The sequence below is a fragment of the Malaclemys terrapin genome, chromosome 6 (genome assembly GCF_027887155.1).
Source record: "Malaclemys terrapin pileata isolate rMalTer1 chromosome 6, rMalTer1.hap1, whole genome shotgun sequence".
NCBI classification, from domain to species: domain Eukaryota; kingdom Metazoa; phylum Chordata; order Testudines; family Emydidae; genus Malaclemys; species Malaclemys terrapin.
Window position 1 is genome coordinate 102,751,815 of NC_071510.1, and position 17,507 is coordinate 102,769,321.

At 46.6% G+C, this 17,507-nt stretch overlaps 1 protein-coding gene across 2 annotated transcripts in view; it reads right to left on the reverse strand.

Moving 5' to 3' along the window:
• Positions 1 to 922: 922 nt before the first annotated feature.
• Positions 923 to 17,507, reverse strand: part of PARP8 (poly(ADP-ribose) polymerase family member 8) — a 171,592-nt gene continuing 155,007 nt past the window's right edge. For both annotated transcript variants that reach the window (XM_054032717.1, XM_054032719.1), the window contains exons 20-26: positions 14,432 to 14,544; positions 14,152 to 14,224; positions 12,721 to 12,790; positions 11,442 to 11,518; positions 9,722 to 9,791; positions 8,771 to 8,855; positions 923 to 1,332 (exon numbers count right to left, since the gene is read on the reverse strand). In XM_054032717.1, coding sequence (XP_053888692.1) covers positions 1,230 to 1,332; positions 8,771 to 8,855; positions 9,722 to 9,791; positions 11,442 to 11,518; positions 12,721 to 12,790; positions 14,152 to 14,224; positions 14,432 to 14,544 — 591 coding nt within the window. In that variant the 3' untranslated portion in view covers positions 923 to 1,229. The remainder of the gene's footprint in view (positions 1,333 to 8,770; positions 8,856 to 9,721; positions 9,792 to 11,441; positions 11,519 to 12,720; positions 12,791 to 14,151; positions 14,225 to 14,431; positions 14,545 to 17,507) is intronic.

A 17,507-nucleotide genomic window follows, 5' to 3' on the forward strand; every position in this document is an offset into this window, starting at 1 on the left:
AGAAGGGCATGATCCTGCAAGATGACTTCAGTGAGAGCTGAGGGCAATTAGCACTTCCTAGGAGGTGCTTAGCACCTTTTAGGATTGGTCCCTGGCCCCTAAGTGTGCTGCCAACATGCTCATACTGTGGCAACCATTTTATTATTAATACTTGTAATTCCTAATCATAAAGATTTAATGGATTTGCTTTGTTTCCTTAGGGATGAATTAACAGTATTTCACCAAAGGGAACTCAAGAGTAATTCTGACATGTTTGTAATATGAAAGGTATTGCTATTTCTTCCTAAGTGGACACGCAACTGAAATACATATAGGTCTTGATTCAGCCAGGTACTTAAGCACATATCTAACTTTAATCACAAGAGCAATGCCACTGAAAACACCTAAGTATCTTGCTGAACTGAGGTGATAGGTCATTGTAAAAAGTGGTTTACAAATGGCTTCACTACAAATTCACTTCTCAGCCCCTGGAACTCTGGTCAGCTCACTTGGCTTGCACCTTTTAAATAATGTAACTGAACTGTTTACTGGATGATATCAGTTTCTTTTGAGAGAATGAAGAAAATTAGTCACACACCATCAGCGTAGTTATATTTCTCTTGGCAATAACTGAATACTGCAAAAATGTTTTCTTCTTTTAACTTTTTTTACTCTAAATTCTAGCTGCATTTGCATACAGTAAAATGAATCTATGATATTGTAAGTAACCACCCTCTTTAATTTGACATGTTCCAGAAACCATTTTTACGGTGTATTAAAATATGTGAATATTCTTATTGCAAAGTGTCCTGTATAATGCAGGTTCTCCACTATAAAATCTTCTCTCTTGCTTATATTTCAGTCATTCTAAATTTAAAATACCAGTATACAGTACTAAAATGGTCCAATTAAAGAGTTTAATATAAAAATATCAGCACAAAACTCCTTTTTAAATTGTTTATTGTGAGCAACCCAAATGTCTCTTTAATTGCTATTAGTTGTAGTATATTAATGGACTTTGTACCCCTATAATTGCTAACTCATACCATTTCAGGTATTTCAATGAGATAAGAAATACTAAGTAAGAAAAAAGGAAGTATTCAAAGGGTTAATTTGTTTAGTAGTAGTAGTAGTAGTAGTAGTAATAATAATAATAATAAATTAGTTTTTCGCATCTTCTTCAGTTCAAAATCCAGCTTTGAGACTGAGGAAGGCTTCCAAATCACATCAATTAAATAGGAGTGGTCCTTTTACCCAGTTGCAGTTTGATTACCGATGACTCGAAGAATCTCTTTGTGAATGCCTGTTTCTTGTGTATTTATACTTGTATCACCCACTTGGCCATCTTCATAACTAAAAAAGTACAGACAAAAAATAAAATTGTAATCCACTCTTTATTCACCATGCAATGACATTGGTTATATACTTTACAATGCTCCTTATTTAAACACTAAGCCATGAATATTATGTGGCGAGTGTAAACTCCAGGAGTGTGAAGCTGTTTGATGGCAGGATATGCCCTTTCACAGAAGAGGCCTAGAGTTCCAACCAGCAAAACTGAAGTCCAGCAGGACCTGCTGGGGCTGCACTACTGCCTACCACTGGCTCACTGAAAGCCGTTGGCAGCTCACCAGCTACGGGAGGTCATATGCAAAGAGCTTCCTTTCATTACCGTCACTGTCTCTTGGGAACCTCCTGGAGCGGAGTGTTATGAAAGCATGTGTCAGTTACTGCACTCTCCATCTGCAGTAACTGATCCTTTGTCTAAACTGGGGATTTGTTCTGGTATCAGTTACTTTTGGTCAGTCACTTAGGATATGTCTACACTGAAATAAAAGACCCGCAGCATGGCTGTGGCTGGCCCGGGTCAGCTGACACTCATGGGGCTCAGGCTGGGGGACTAAAAACTGCTGTGTAGACGTTTGGGCTCAGGCTGAAACCTAGGCCCTTGGACCTTCCCCACCTCATGAGGTCCCAGAGTTTGGGCTCCAGGTCAAGCCCAAATGTCTACATGGCAATTATATAGCCCTGCAGGCTAAGCCCTGAAAGCCCAAGTCAGCTGACCTGGGCCAAACACGAGTGTTTACCTACTGTGTAGACATACCCGTAGGGATCTGTACCTGTGCAAGTTTCAACTGCAGATACAGTAAACCAGTGCAGCTTACTCCTGCTTAGAACAGGGATAACAGGAACTGGTGTAAAACAGTTTACCTTGTCTATACTAGGTGTTTACATTGGTACACAAATACCAGTGAGTGGCCACCAATCAGGGCAAATCCCCAGTGAAGACAAGACCTCATTTACTGCAAATTTGAAATCAAGGAAGCTCTGGGTGTCGATATATAGTGGTCTGTTAATGAATCAAATGTGATAAAAGGACAAAGACAGTTACCTTTCCCATAACTGGTGTTCTTTGAGATGTGTTGCTCATGTCTATTCCACAATAGGTGTGCGTGCTCGCCACGTGCACCAGTGCTGGAAGTTTTTCCCCTAGCAGTACCTGTAGGGGTGCGCCCCTACTGACTCCTAGAGTGGCGCCTCCATGGCGCGGTATAAGGGGCGCTGCGCGCTCCCCCCACCCTCAGTTCCTTCTTGCCAGACAGCTCCAACAGAGGGAAAGAAGGACAGGATGTGGAATAGACATGAGCAACACATCTCAAAGAACACCAGTTACGGAAAAGGTAACTGTCTTTTCTTCTTCAAGTGATTGCTCATGTGTATTCCACAATAGGTGATTCCAAGCTATATCTGTTAGAGGTGGGTAGGAGTTCACAAACTCTTGGGACGAAGCACAGCCCTGCCGAACCTGGTGTCTTCCCTGGTGTGGGAGACGATCGCATAGTGTGACGTGAACATGTGAACTGAAGACCATGTGGCAGCCCTGCAGATGTCCTGAATGGGGACATGGGCTCAAAAGGCAGCAGACAAGGCCTACGCCCTAGCCGAGTGTGCCATTACAATTGACAGCGGAGCGATTGCCGCCAGGCCATAACTGGTATGGATGTACGAGGTGATCCAGTTGGAGAGCCACTGAGTGGAGATCGGCCAAATCCTCATGCATTCAGCCGAGAAGATGAACAGCTGCGAAGACTTCCTGAATGGCTTAGTTCATTCCAGGTAAAAGGCCAGAGCCCGTCTCACATCCAGCGTGTGGAGGCGGCGCTCCTCACTGGATGCATGGGGCTTGGGGCAGAGGACTGGCAGGAAAATGTCCTGACCCATGTGGTAGGTGGAGACCACCTTCGGGAGGAATGAAGGATGTGGGCGGAGCTGGACCTTATTGTAATGGAACACTATGTACAGGGCCCTGAGTTCCGAGACCCGTCTAGCTGACGTGATCGCCACCAGGAAGGCTACCTTCCACGAGAGGTGCAACCAGGAGCATGTAGCTAGCGGCTCAAAGGGGGGACCCATCAACCGAGTCAGCACCAAGTTCAGGTCCCACTGAGAGACCGGGGGTCTAATGTACAGGAAGAGATGATCCAATCCCTTAAGGAATCGGCCAGTCATAGCATGGGAGAATACCGTATGCCTCTGCCCCGGCGGGTGGAAGGCTGATATGGCTACCAAGTGCACCTTGATGGACGAAGGCACCAGGCCTTGAGCCCTAAGGTGAAGGAGATGGTCTAAAGTGAGGTGGATCAGGGCAGCCATGGGGGAAATGCCCCACTCAGCTGCCCATCAGGAGAACCGAGACCACTTTGCCAAGTAGGCTCGACACATGGAGGGTCGCCTGCTTTCCAAGAGGACTCGCTGAACCCCTTCCGAGCACGTCCTTTCCTCCCTGCCTAACCATTGAGCAGCCACGCCATGAGGTAGAGTGCCGCTAGGTTGGGGAGGAGGCGGCCCTGTTCCTGGGAGAGCAGGTCTGGGCAGGACGGCAACAGCCACGGTGGGGCGACTGCCAGGCTCTTGAGGGTCCCGTACCTATGCTGTCCTGTCCGTCTTTATATTTTCCAGGACCTTGCAGATCAGCAGGAACGGGGGGGTGGAGGGAGGCATAGAGAAACTGGCCTGACCAGGATAGGAGGAAGGCATCAGAGATAGCGCCCAGTCCCAGCCCCCCGGAGCAGACCCAGGGACAGCGCCGGTTCTGCCGAGTCACGAACAGGTCCACCTGGGGAGTTCCCCACTCTTGGAAAAGTCTGTGAACCCCCTCTGGGTGAAGAGACCACTCGTGCTGAGAAGAGAAGTCCCGGCTCATGTGATCCGCCCACAAGTTACAGGCGCACGATAGGTGGTAGGCCTGTAGGCAAATGTCATGGGCTATACAGAAATCCCACAGCCTGAGGGCTTACGGGAAAAGGGCAGAGGATTGGGCCCTGACTTGCCTGTTGATGTAAAACATCGAGGTTGTGTTGTTCGTGAGAACCCTGGCCACCCTGCCCTTCAGGTGCGAGCAGAAGGCCACGCATGCCAGCCAGACCACCCTGAGCTCCTTGACGTTTATGTGGAGAGCCCAGGTCCTGTGCCGACCACAGACCTTGGGTCTGAATGTCTCCCACAGGGGCTCCCCACCCCAGGTCCGACACGTCGGACACCAGTTCCATCGACAGAGGCCTGCCTCTGAACGGGATCCCACGAAGCATGTTCCCTGGGGAGGACCACCATTATAGGGAGGCGATCACCGGCTCGGGCACAGTGAGGACCTTGTCCATCGTGTCTCTGGCCTGGGAGAACACCGAGGCCAACCAGAGCTGGAAGGACCTCATCCTGAGTCTGGCGTGGCCAACCACATATGTGCACGCCGACATGTGACCCAAGAGCTGGAGACATGCTCTGGCTGTTTTCACGGGAAACCTTGTGACTGTGTCGATGAGCCCTTTCAGGGTCTCAAACCTGTCCAGTGGGAGGGATGCCCTGGCCGACGTAGCATCCAGGACTGCCCCGATAAACTCTGCTGTACCGGAACTAATGTGGACTTGGGGTTGCTCACCAACAGGCCCAGAGTGGCGCACGTGGACAGAAGGAGTGCCACGTGATCCCACACCTGCGACCGGGAGCTGCCCTTGACCAACCAGTTATCCAGATAGGGGAAGATCTGGACCCCCCCGGTGCCTGAGGTAGGCCGCCACCACAGACATAAACTTTGTGAATACCCTGGGGGGAGTGGACAGGCCAAACGGGAGGACCGTAAATTGGTACTGTTCCTGTCCAACCGTAAAATGGAGGAAGTGTCTATGCCCCTCGAATATATGGATGTGGAAGTACTCGTCCTGCAGATCGAGGGCAGCGTACCAGTCCCCAGGATCCAGGGATGGAATAATGGAAGACGGGGAGACCATGTGGAACTTGAACTTCACCATGTACTGGTTCAGGCCTCGCAGGTCCAGGATGGGCCTGAGCCCCCCTTTAGCCTTCAGGATAAGGAAATAGTGGGAGTAGTACCCCTTGTGTCTGAACTCTGCAGGCACCACTTCCATCGCTCCTAGGCCAAGGAGCTGTCCCACCTCCTGCTCAAGCACAGCTTCGTGAGAGGGGTCCCCCAAGAGGGACGGGGACGGAGGGTGGTTGGGCGGGGTAGAAGTAAACTGGAGGGTGTAGCCCCGGGAGATGGTGCTGAGGACTCATCGGTCCGAGGTCAGCCACGACCACTCCAGGAGAAAAGCACACAACCGGTTGGAGAAGGGAAGCTTTATTGTGGGTGGATCCCTGATGTGAACTGGTAGGTCGCCCCCGGGCGTCCTGTCAAAACTGTCGTTTCCCTGCTTGTTTGCCCTAGGAGGACTTAGGCTGGGGGACTGGGACTGTCTCTGCAGGCGTTTCTTATAGTCCCGCGATTTTTTATAAGGGGGCTCGTATTTAGAGTGCGTGGCCTGGTTGGAGCCTGCTGCGGCCTAAACTTAGGTCTAGCCAGAGCCGGAACACAGAGGCCAAGAGTCTTGAGCATAGTGCGGGAGTCTTTCAGGCCATGCAGTTTTATGTCCGTCTGTTCTGCAAACAGAGCCTTGCTGAAAACAGGAGGTCCTGCAAGGAGTTCTGCGCCTCACTGGACAGCCAAGACAGCAAGAGCCATGACGCCCTCCTCATGGACACCGCGGAGGCCATGGACCATGCAGCCGTGACCACTGCATCCAATGCTGCCTGCAGGGTTGCCCTGGCAGCCACTGTACCCTCCTCCACCAGAGCTTTGAACTCCTTCCTGTCACGCTCCTGGAGGGAGTTCTCAAATCTGGGCAGAGAGCCCCACAGATTGAACTCATACCGGCCCAGGAGAGCCTGATGGTTTACCACTTGTAACTGGAAGCTCGAGGACGAATACATTTTTCTCCCAAATGAATCCAGCCTCATTTGAGTCTTTATTTTTCGGAGTAGGGGTTGCTTGGCCCTGCCGCTCCCTGTGGTTGACCGACTCGACCACCAGGGAGTTAGGGGAAGGGTGGGTGTATAGGTATTAATGTCTTTTGGTAGGCACAAAATACTTCTGCTTTCTTTGAGATGGGGGGCAAGGAGGCCAGGGTTTGCCACAAGGCATTTGAAATTTTTGCTACCCCTTCGTGGAGTGGCAGGGTCACTCTGCCTGGTATCGAGGCGGACAGGACGTTAAAGAGGGAGTCCGAGGGCTCCTCCACCTCCTCTGCCTGAAGGTTGAGGTTTGATGCCACCCTTTCCAATAGTTCCTGGTGGGCTTTAGAGTCCTCCTGCGGGACGGAGGGACCATAGTCGCCTCATCAGGGGAGGGTGAGGAGACGGGCGTGGTACTTTGCGTGTCCACCGGCACTGGAGGATCCACCACTTGGTCGCTCTCCGGGCACGGCGCCGAAGATGCACGTCTCACCAACTCCGTCTTGGATGCTGGGAGAGGGAGGTCAATGGCCATTCTGAGGCTCCGGCCACCGAGCAAGCCCACACCAGGGGCTGCGTCGGGGGCCACGGTGCCCATTGGTACCACTGTGCCAGCCATGGGGTCTGGTGCCACTGCACCTGCTGTGGCACCAGAGGAGCAGGCTGTTTGGCCAGGCTGGCCTGTTCCATTCAATGATGACTATGAAGGGAGGCTGGGCTGATGTTTGACCTGCCGCTGTCACTGGACCGGGAAGAGCAGCGGCACCGGGAGTGGTGCCGACCTCGAGACTGTGATCCTGTGGAGGAACAGTACCGCTGGTAGCAGCTGCTCTGCAATCGGCTCCGGTGGGCGGATCCGTGATGGCGAGGCAACAGCGATCCACGCCCAGGGTTGTGGGAATGGTGCCGTGGTGGGATCCTGGAGCGAGACGACGAATGGGAACGGCGTCGACGTTCGTGTCATGACTGGCTATAATAGCTCCTCGGAGACGAGGACCTTCGGCGTTGTCTGCTTTGGTCCCACCGGTGTCTGCTCCTTGAGGCTGAGCGGTGCCTGGAGTCTCTGTCAGTCGGAACCCCGCCAGACAACGTGGTAGGGGTTGACAGTGACCTGCGTGGACTACGCACAGGACGGTCGCTGAGCGGCGAACGGCGTCGGGAACATTCCCTCAACTGCAACCAGTACCGAGTCGGGGCCGACTGCGGAGATCCCAGCAGCGGCTTGCCTCTGGTCCGCGGAGCCAACATTGGTGGTGCCCATGGTACCGGCATGGACATAACATCCCGGGCCGCTTGCAGGGCCCCCAATGTGGAGGGCATCCGGGAAGCCTACTCCGAATGGGCTGGGCTACTGCGCTCGACCTGAGTCGGCGGCCTAGAGGCTGATGGGGACTGAGGACTGACCAACATGGCTCTAGCCTCTCCCCCAGTTTTGCTCCGGTGCCGCGGCAGAGAAGGCCTCTTTTTAGCGTTCTTGGCATGCCCTGTGGACAGGGAGCAGTGCCGACTGTAGATGGCGCCGGGGGGTCGCCGCGCACCGATACCATGGTACCCGGTGCCGACTTGGAGCGGCGTGCTGGAGTCAGCGTCAACGCCGACTCCATCAGGATGGCTGGAGCCAAATGTCTCTTTCTCTCTTGGTCCAAGGCTTGAACGACATGCAAATCTTGCAGCGATCACTGAGATGGGTTTCACCCAAACAGCGTAAACAGTCCGCGTGCGGATCACTCACTGCCACTGGTCACCTACAAATGTCGCATGACTTAAAACCCAGGGCATCGGCATGCCCTGGCCCGGGTGAACTAAACTAAACTAAACTACAGGTACTACTACACTGAACGAACAAGACTTCTGGAGGAGAGCTGCAGCCAAGCTGGAGCAGGGCAATTCCGAAGCACCTTCACTGGCGGCAAGAAGGAACTGAGGATGGAGGGAGCGTGCAGCATCCCTTATATCGCGCCATGGAGGCGCCACTCTAGAGGTCGCTAGGGGCGCTCCCCTACGGGTACTGCTAGGGAAAAACTTCCGGCACCGGTGCATGTGGCGAGCACGCAAACCTATTGTGGAATACATATGAGCAATCACTCGAAGAAGAACATTTTATAACTAGAGTACAACTTAAAGATATGTCACATCTTTTTATCCCTAATTTTGACTTCCTTGGCTTTTCAGATGTACACTCTAGGAGGGTTATTTTTTGGTTTCAGAACAATACAGCGATGCACTTACTATAGTGTGACATATTCATATAGAGAGGGAACAGCCTATAGCCCTTCACCCACTGTTCTTTTTTTTTTGCTTATTATAACAAAAGGTATAAGTAAAATAATCTATTGTCATTGATCTAGCATACACTTCCTTAAAAAATAAATTCTTGAAAAATTGTTAGGAAGACTTTATTTTTGGTCTCTTAAAGTTGTTGCAAAAAAACTGAAGAAAACATGGCAAAAAGGTTTAGGAAATATAAAAGTAGAATTTTAAAGCTAAAAGGAAATATTGTACTTACACAAAGAAGAATCTCGTACACACATGATCAGTGTTGGGAACTACCCATATCTCCCCATGTTTGTGCAGATCAGGTGAGGTTATCACTATAAGGAGAGAATAAACACTGAACAGTGAAAACATCTCTGGAAAACATCATTTAAAAATATCTGTGCTTCCACACATTTTAAATAGCATTGTAGGAATGTCTGTTGCATGGTCTAGAACCTTGGAGTTGGCTGACCCTAGGAGTTAGGACATCAGCTTAATTCTCGCTAACAACCAGTGGTATAAACCAGTGGTATAGGGTACTGTGGGCCAATTAATCAAACTTTGGCACAAAGAAAATTTATGTTTGATGATGAATGGGTTAAAAGTAAAATATGAAAGAAAAAGCAGGGAAATGAGTCATTGATTATTTAGGATTATGCTTCTTCAAATGCTGTTAGAACCCTTTTGAGAGTGACTATATTCATACAGATTGGACATAACTATATGGATTTTTAAGCACAAGCAGAGAATAGAAATCACTTCATGTGTAGTGGTTACTAGAAGAAAAAATTATTTGCCCGAGCTGTCAAAACTGGGCTGGGAATTCCAGATTAGGGAGATCTTCTTTCTGGATGCTCAAACCATTAACATAGGACTTGCTGAGGGTCTTTACCAACTCTAGCTATCTGGTTAAAATTTGGGAGACTGAAAGAATGGTGACCAGTCACTTTCTACACATGATGAGCCCACCTTATTAATGGCCCTAGGTATGCTTGGGGAATGCGTATTGTGGGGAAAATGGGGGGATGGGGCTGCATTGAGATTTAAGACCCAGAAATGATGTAGGCATGTGCACACCTGCCAATGTTGACTTATTAAAAAAAACTAACTTCAATTAAAGCTTGTATTAATTTGCATTTTACAAATTCAAACAGGTACAATGCTGAGAAAGAAATTGGGTTTTAAGGGATTTTCAGCTTACCTTCACATAAGGCTATGCATTTTAAATTACGGCTTTGCAAAAATTGGGATTGCTGTCCTTTTTTCTGTGACTGAGGGATAAAAATGTGGAAAAATTAATTAAAATAGTAAAAGGAAACACGGGTAAAAATGTAACAAGAGTATTGTTTTAAATAATTTATTTACTGACATAGTCTCGCTGGACACATTTGCATTACTGGGTTAAAAATGCAATAGTGGCGATTTAAACTACTTTATCCAATAGCAAAGGATCCACTTAATTAGCAATGTGAGGGCTGGATAATATGGATGGAGAATCATATCATCAATGAGAAACAAGCTAATAAAAGTAGTAAAAGGATAATCAAATCCGGTTGCCCTGGGGTTTTCACAAGAAACCTACATGAGGAGACCAGAATCCTCCAATCTGGCTGGGTGCAGGGCACAGAGAACCACTGTAGCCATCACTCCAGTTCATGAGCTGTATGAGTATCTATATCTGCCATAACACCTCTCTCCTCATTGGTATCAATGGGGTGGAATCCTCTTTCATCACATAACAGTACAATAGTACAAGGGCTCTGTAGCACATTGGCTATAGTAGCATGTATTGCTCTACATGGGAATTTGGCTAGTGCAGGAGTTCTCAACTTCATTTCATCGCGACCCCCTTCCGACAACAAAAATTACTTGACAACCCCAGGATGGAGGACAGAAGCCTGAGCCCACCGAGCCCCACCCCTCCGGGTGGTGGTGGTGCGGGGGCAAAGTCCGAGCCTCATCGCTCTGGGCAGGGGGGCCAAAGCTAAAGCTCAAGGGTTTCAGCCCCAGGCAGAGGGTCTGCAACCTGAGCCCCGCTGCCCACGGCTGAAGCCCTCTGGCTTTGGCTTCAGCCCTGGGCAGTGGGGCTCGGGCTTTAGACCTGGGCCCCAGCAAGTCTAAGCCAGCCCTAGCGACCCCATTCAAAGGGGGTCCCGACCAGCTTTTGGTTCCCGACCCACAGCTTGAGAACTGCTGGGCGAGTGGATAAATGTAGTCATGGTCTCTTTGTTCAAACCCTGCTACTTTACGCCTTTGGTCTCTGAGCTGCTATGGAGTATGGTGACATGACTTACAGAGGTTACAGAATTCCTCTGAAGGCTTCCCCACAACATGTCCCTCCTGTAGTGAGGAACCATGCCGGTATGCATATACTTGTCAAGGGAAATGGGTGTAGAATTTCCTCCTAAGGATTTAGCCATCTGTAAGCCCAATGCCCATCTATAAATAATTGTTATGAGTTTACCTTTGATTAAGCAAAAATTTACCAGCTTAGAGTTTAGAAACTATCACAAAGAAAATCTGTAGTGTGCTATGAGTGGAACTCTAGAGGATTACAAACTAATTTTATAGCATTACCCATTCTAGATCCATACTGCACACTAATTTAGTAAAGACTCCAGAGTTCACAGGCAGAGGTTTGCCAGGAGTGATACTGAATTAAAGATTCAATCGGCATTTCTTCCCTATTTTCTTTTCAAATAGTTCTGCCTATGAAAGGAAATCCACATTTGCTGCAGTATAATCTGTAAATTGTTACTACCAGCGGTTGGGTTATATTTGATCATTACAGTGTCTTTGGATACTGCTGATTGTGTACAATAAAAGAGAATTTTCGACTTTCCAATGAAGGAATATTAATTCCTTCCCAGCAACAAAACCCAATGTGCCTTCCAGATATACCGTTTGATACACTACTGTACCTGTAATGCATTACTGCCTTTACTGCTCGAAGCAGGTTCATCCTTAGCTGACACCTTCTGCTGCTTCTTATTCATCCCTAAAGACATTAAAATTACTTCAGATTTACTGGTGTGTAAAGCATTGTAAGTATAAGATATACATGGAGAGTGAAAGCAGATATTGGAGTGGGGTCAGATTCCTCTGCAAAGCATCCTAAAATTCTTGTTCTCTCTCGCATCACGTGCTACCACCAGTCTGACTCAGTCCCAAGAGCCACACATTTGCACGACAGTTCCAATGCCTTTAAAATAGCCAAAGTACCTAAAAGTAGGTGTAACAGCAGTTACACATGAGCTTAAATTCCACTGAATTCAGTTTAAGTATGTGCTTAAGCATTTTGCTGAAAAGGGATGGACTTCAGTTTAAAGTTAATTGAGCTTTGCTGCTTGTGGTGTGGTACTGGAAAAAGAATTAGAATGAGTCCATAAAAATTTTAATTTAATATTTCATCTTCAATATTTTACTTACTTTTTATTATATTAAATGCTATCTTATTTTGAAGTGAGTGATCTACATAACATTTGCCACATGGAAATCATGCCACTCTCCTAACTCCATGACATTTAACACCTTTACTATTATTTATATTACAATAGCATCAAGGACCTTAGTCGTGGACTAGGATCCGATTGTGCCAGGCGCTGTACAAACACAGAACAAAAAGATGGTCCTTTATGCTACTATATCTTATCCTTTATTCCTACATGGCTCCAATCCAGCAGTGCACCTTAGCATGTACCTAACTTTAAGCATATGAGTAGTCCCATTGACTTAAATGGGAGTACTCTTCAGATTGAAGTTAAGCAGACACTTAAGTGCTTTTTCTGGATTGGGTCCTATATGCCTATGCACAACACACTGAAATACACAGTGTATGCATATTGCATATAAATATATTTGCATGCTGTGGCCAAGATCTTTAAAAACAGAAGTGTAAAAGCAGACTCTCAAGTCCACATTTAGGCTCCTTTCCAAAGTAATGGATGCCAGTTGCCAATTACTTCAGAGGGAGGTCCTGGCTGCTCAGCGCCCTTGAAAATCAGGGCATGTATTTAAGACCATAAATGGGAATTTAGGAGCTTATTTTTTGCATACAGGAGCTCCTGTTTTTGCAAATGCTGGCCTAAGATAGAAATAGACAAAATTACTACAATGATTAAAACAATGAAGCAGGAAAAATCAGCAAATTAAAATATCCCTTTACATTTCCCCCTCTTTAGAGTGATTTATAAATATCACCTGAGTAACCAAATGATATGCTTGACAATGGACTAAGGTAGATCCCAATTCCAAACATTGCACCATGGAGCTGAAAAAGAATGTAAAAAAGGCTTAATATTAATTTGATAGTTTTACAAAGCAAAACAACATGGCACATGATCTAAACTGATCTGGATAATTATTTGCCCTCCCACCACTACAGTATCTGATATTAAATTATGTACAAAATAAATCCTAAGAAAACTTGCAGCAAATATTACACAAACTCTTCTGTATCAAGCTAAAATACTCCTGCATGCCCTAAAGACCATGCAAAATCCATTTTTATGGCACAGACCATTCCAACTGCCTGCAGATAAAGGAGTTTGCCTCAGTTTATAGCTGTAAAATAGTGCTTCCTGGTTTTAGATCTACCAGTGGTAAAGGAAATTTTTCTCCATATTCTGAAGTTATAGATGTATTTGTGTTGAAATTTAACACTGCAATCCATGAACAAATCAATGTCCTGCATGTTATCAGCAAACACGATGATAAACAATAAAAAAATGTTAGGTTAAATCTGAGATGTAACCCTTGATTCCGAAAACAATTATGCGTCTGCATGACTTTATTCATAATACATGTTTGCTGTATCAGGGCCACAGTTGGTATAATTTCTAAATTAGGTAAATAAATAAATGATCACTGTTTAGATTTGTTCCAGAAGTCAGTGATGCTTTTGCCTAATTAATGTTTTTAAACAGGGTTTCCAAGAGCACCTGGTAGAAATATAGAGACAGAGCATATAAATGTGAATAACTTCAGTGACTTCAGAGGAACTGTGCAGGTCCTTATTAGGGTGCACCCAAGAGCTTAAGTAGGGAGTTCTGTCATTCTTCCCAACTTTCTCTCTTCCATCTTTTCCACTGACGTCTCTTTTTCCTCCCTCCCTATTGTACTGTCTCTCTCTTCTTTGCACTCTTTATCTGTATTCACTGAATCCTTTTCTTTTATTTCCCCATCTCTGAACTTCCCTCTGTTAATTTTCTCTTTCCTCTTAGCTTCCCCCATTCATTCACCTCACTCTCATTCTCCTCCATGACTTGGTCCTTATGATACTCTCTTTAGCAGTACTGAACAACACCTCCTAGATGGAAGAAGCCCTGCATCTGGTACTTCCTCTGCCACTGAAGATGCTGCTGTGCACAGCCTCAGTCTGAATCTCTAACCTTGCTGAAGTCAATGGGAGTTTAGCTATTGACTTCACTGGGGCCAGGATTTCACCATCAATGCTTCAGAAGGACCAGTGGAACAACTGATTAGTGTGAAAGAAGGGAGGATATAATTGCACCATGTAGTTTTTGATCACCAAGATGGCCATCTCAACTGCCTCTCCCCAAAGGTGCCCTATGTTTAATATGTAACCTTGTATCTATGGGTCAGATAAGAACCCTTGTATCTATTATTTACCTGCAGCCTTGTATTGGAAGCAACAACTAAGCCATTCCTCAGGATGGAGTGCCAGTTTTCAATGTGTGAACCACTTAAAAATAAAGTGGAAAAAAGGAAAATAAGTAGTGTTTCAAGACACCCAGAATGAAATTAACCATTTTCTCTAAAACAATGTATTTGCAATTGAAAATCTCTAACTCTTAGAATATCTGTGTTTTTCTTTACACATATTTTCAGATGATAAGAGCACAATAAGAACTGCAAGCATTATTTTTACTAATTTCTTTTTCATACTTACTGAAATGCAAAGGTACTTCCATAGAGATTTTTAGCAGCTCTGAAATTGGATTCTTTGGCTGGTGGACTGCTGAGAAGGAGGAACTGATGGGGAGTGTGCATAAACTTCAGTTGCTGTAAAATATAACAGCGCACAAGTGAAAAGATGCTAATGAACACGGACCTGTTGTATTTTCAGAATTAAGTTTTTCTAAGATATTGTGCTGGTTCATGCAATATACTGTTGCCCCTCAAGTCAGACATGAAATAATTTGAAGGCAGTCTCATTATAATAGTTTGTACTTCAAATAAAATTTTAAAAATACCTCCCAGTTTATGAAGTATATGGAAGTGCATGACATACACGACAACCTAAGATGAACCATGCTGACACCACTGAAATAACTGAATTGAACAATTTATTCCTGGTGTTTTGATCAGAGTGGTGTGATGTTGGTAGACTAAGTATCAGCTCATGCCAAATCCCCAGATCTTACAAAAGCACACTGGAAATGGGAATAGTTACTAAGTCAAAAAGCCCCTGGGCATCTCTTATTGTAATGGTACATGAAAAGTATACAACCATGTACTTTTGTGTGGATTTTAGAAAGCTAAATGCTATCACACAACCTGACCCATATCCCACACCCTGAATAGAGGACTTACTGAATCTACTGGGTGGTGCAAAATTCGTAAGCGCACTGAATTTAACTTGTGGATACTAACGAATTCCTTTAGATGCTGATGTCCAAGAAAAATCCACTTTTATAGTGGAGTCTGGCTATGTCTTTTGGATTAATAAATGCAGGAGTCACATTTCAGAGGCTTGTCAATGAAGTGCTGCAGGGGTTACAAACCTTTGCCAGGCCCTATACAGATGACTTGACTACTTTCAGTAGCTCCTGGCAAGACCATTTAAACCAAGTAGGAATTGTGTTACAAAGGCTGAGAGAAGCCAACCTCAACATCAAGGTCTCCAAATGCAAGATGGGAGCTGCTGAGGTATCCTACCTAGGACATAGAGTGGGCAGTGGGTTGCTTCACCCAAGTTTTTAAAGGTAGAAGTTACTTAGAGTTGGCCTGCTCATGGAGCCAGGAAGCAGGTCCAATCCTTTATTGGTCTGGCCAACTATTACTGGAGGTTTGTAAATTTACATTGTGGCCCTCATAAGAGACCTTACAAAAAGAGGGAAACCAGACCGGGTGGTAAGGACAGAGGCTGTGAGATAGGCTTCCAGGAAAGAAGCTTTGTCTAAAGAGACTGCTTTGGTCAACTTCAATTTCAACAGACCATTTGTGCTGTGTACTGACACTTCTAAAACTGGGTTAAGTGCAGTACTGATGCAGGATGGGAGGGCGGGGGGGACAAGTACAAGAGGCATCCCATTACCTACTTAAGCAAAAAACTGACCCCCACTGAACAAAACTATGCTCTCCCTGAGAAAGAATGCTATGCCACTGTCTGGGCAGTTAAGCAACCTAAATCTTATTTGTCTAATAAAAAAATTAAGGTTTGACTGATCACACCCCTTTGACATTGCTGCACCGAGCTAAGGGGATGATTCTAGATTAGCCCTACAGGAATTTGACATAGAAATAATTCATATCAAAGGGAAGGAAAATGTAATGGCTAATGCCTTATCAAGAATAGGGGGAAATGCATGGTAATCGGAGATTTTTTCCTGAGCAGTATCTGTAGGGCCAGCAGTGGCACCCCCTTGAGTGCCGCACCCATGTGTTGGTATATCCAGTGCCACCAGCCCTATACCCTATCAGTTCCTTCTTGCCAGCAACTCCGACAGAGGGGCAGGTGGGCAGGTAATGGAATGGACATGAGCAACACATCTCGAAGAACAACAGTAACAAGAAGGTAAGTAATCATTTCTTCTTGTTCAAGTGCTTGCTTGTGTCAATTCCATTCTACGTGATTCACAAGCAGTGTCAATGGAGGTGGGCTCGGAGTTCACGGTCTTACAGCGTGCAGCACTGCTCTGCTGAAGCCAGCATCATCCTGGGCTTTGTGGGTAAGTGCATAATGGGACGTAAATGTGTGGACAGATGACCAGGTAGCAGCTCTACAAATCTCTTGGATCGGCACCCGAGCCAGGAAGGCCGCTGATGACGCTTGCGCTCTAATTGAGTGCGCCTTGACTATTGCCCGCGCAGGCACTTTCGCCAGCTCATAGCAGATGCAGGCCATGATCCAGAATGAAATCCTTTGAGCAGATACTGGACGACCTTTCATTCTGTCTACCACCGCAACGAACAGCTGCGTTGACTTGTGAAACAGCTTTGTCCTGTTGATGTAGAAGGCCAGCACCCTCCTGACATCCAGGGCGTGCAACCTGTGCTCCTCCTCTGATTTCTTCGGGAAGAAGACAGGTAAGTATGTCCTGGCCAGTATGAAACTGGGAAACTACCTTGGGCAGGAAAGCTGGGTGCAGCCACAGCTGGACTTTATCCTTGTAGAATAACGCATAGGGCAGTTCTGAAGTAACCGCCCTGATCTCAGACACCCTGCGTGCGGACGTTACAGCGAACAGGAATGAAATCTTCCACAAGAGAAGGAGAACAGAGCAGGAAGCCAGAGGTTCAAAGGGAGGCCCCATGAGCCTCGACAGCATGAAATTCAAGTCCCAGGGAGGGACATGGTCCCGGATGTGAGGGTAGAGACACTCCGGACCTTTCAAAAAAATGGGCTGTCATGTCGTGAGCGAAGACCGACTTGCCTTGGAAAGAAGGGTGGAAAGCCGAAACAGCGGCCATGTGGACCCTGATTGATAAAAGGGACAAGCCCTGGAGCTTGAGGTGTGGAAGATAATTTAGGATCACCTGCAGCGAGGCCTGGATACATCATTCCAAAGCCCAGCATGTGAACCTTTTCCACTTAGCCAGGTAAGTTGCTCTGGTGGTGGGCTTTCTGCTATCCAACAAGACCTGTTAAACCCGGGCCGAGCATTCCCGCTCCTCCGCATTCAGCCATGCAGTAGCCATGCTGTCAAGAGCAACACCGCCAGGTTCGGGTGCAGAAGACTGCCATGGTTTGGGGATAGCAGATCCAGCCAGAGAGGTAGTTGCAGCGGGGCAGCTACCGAAAG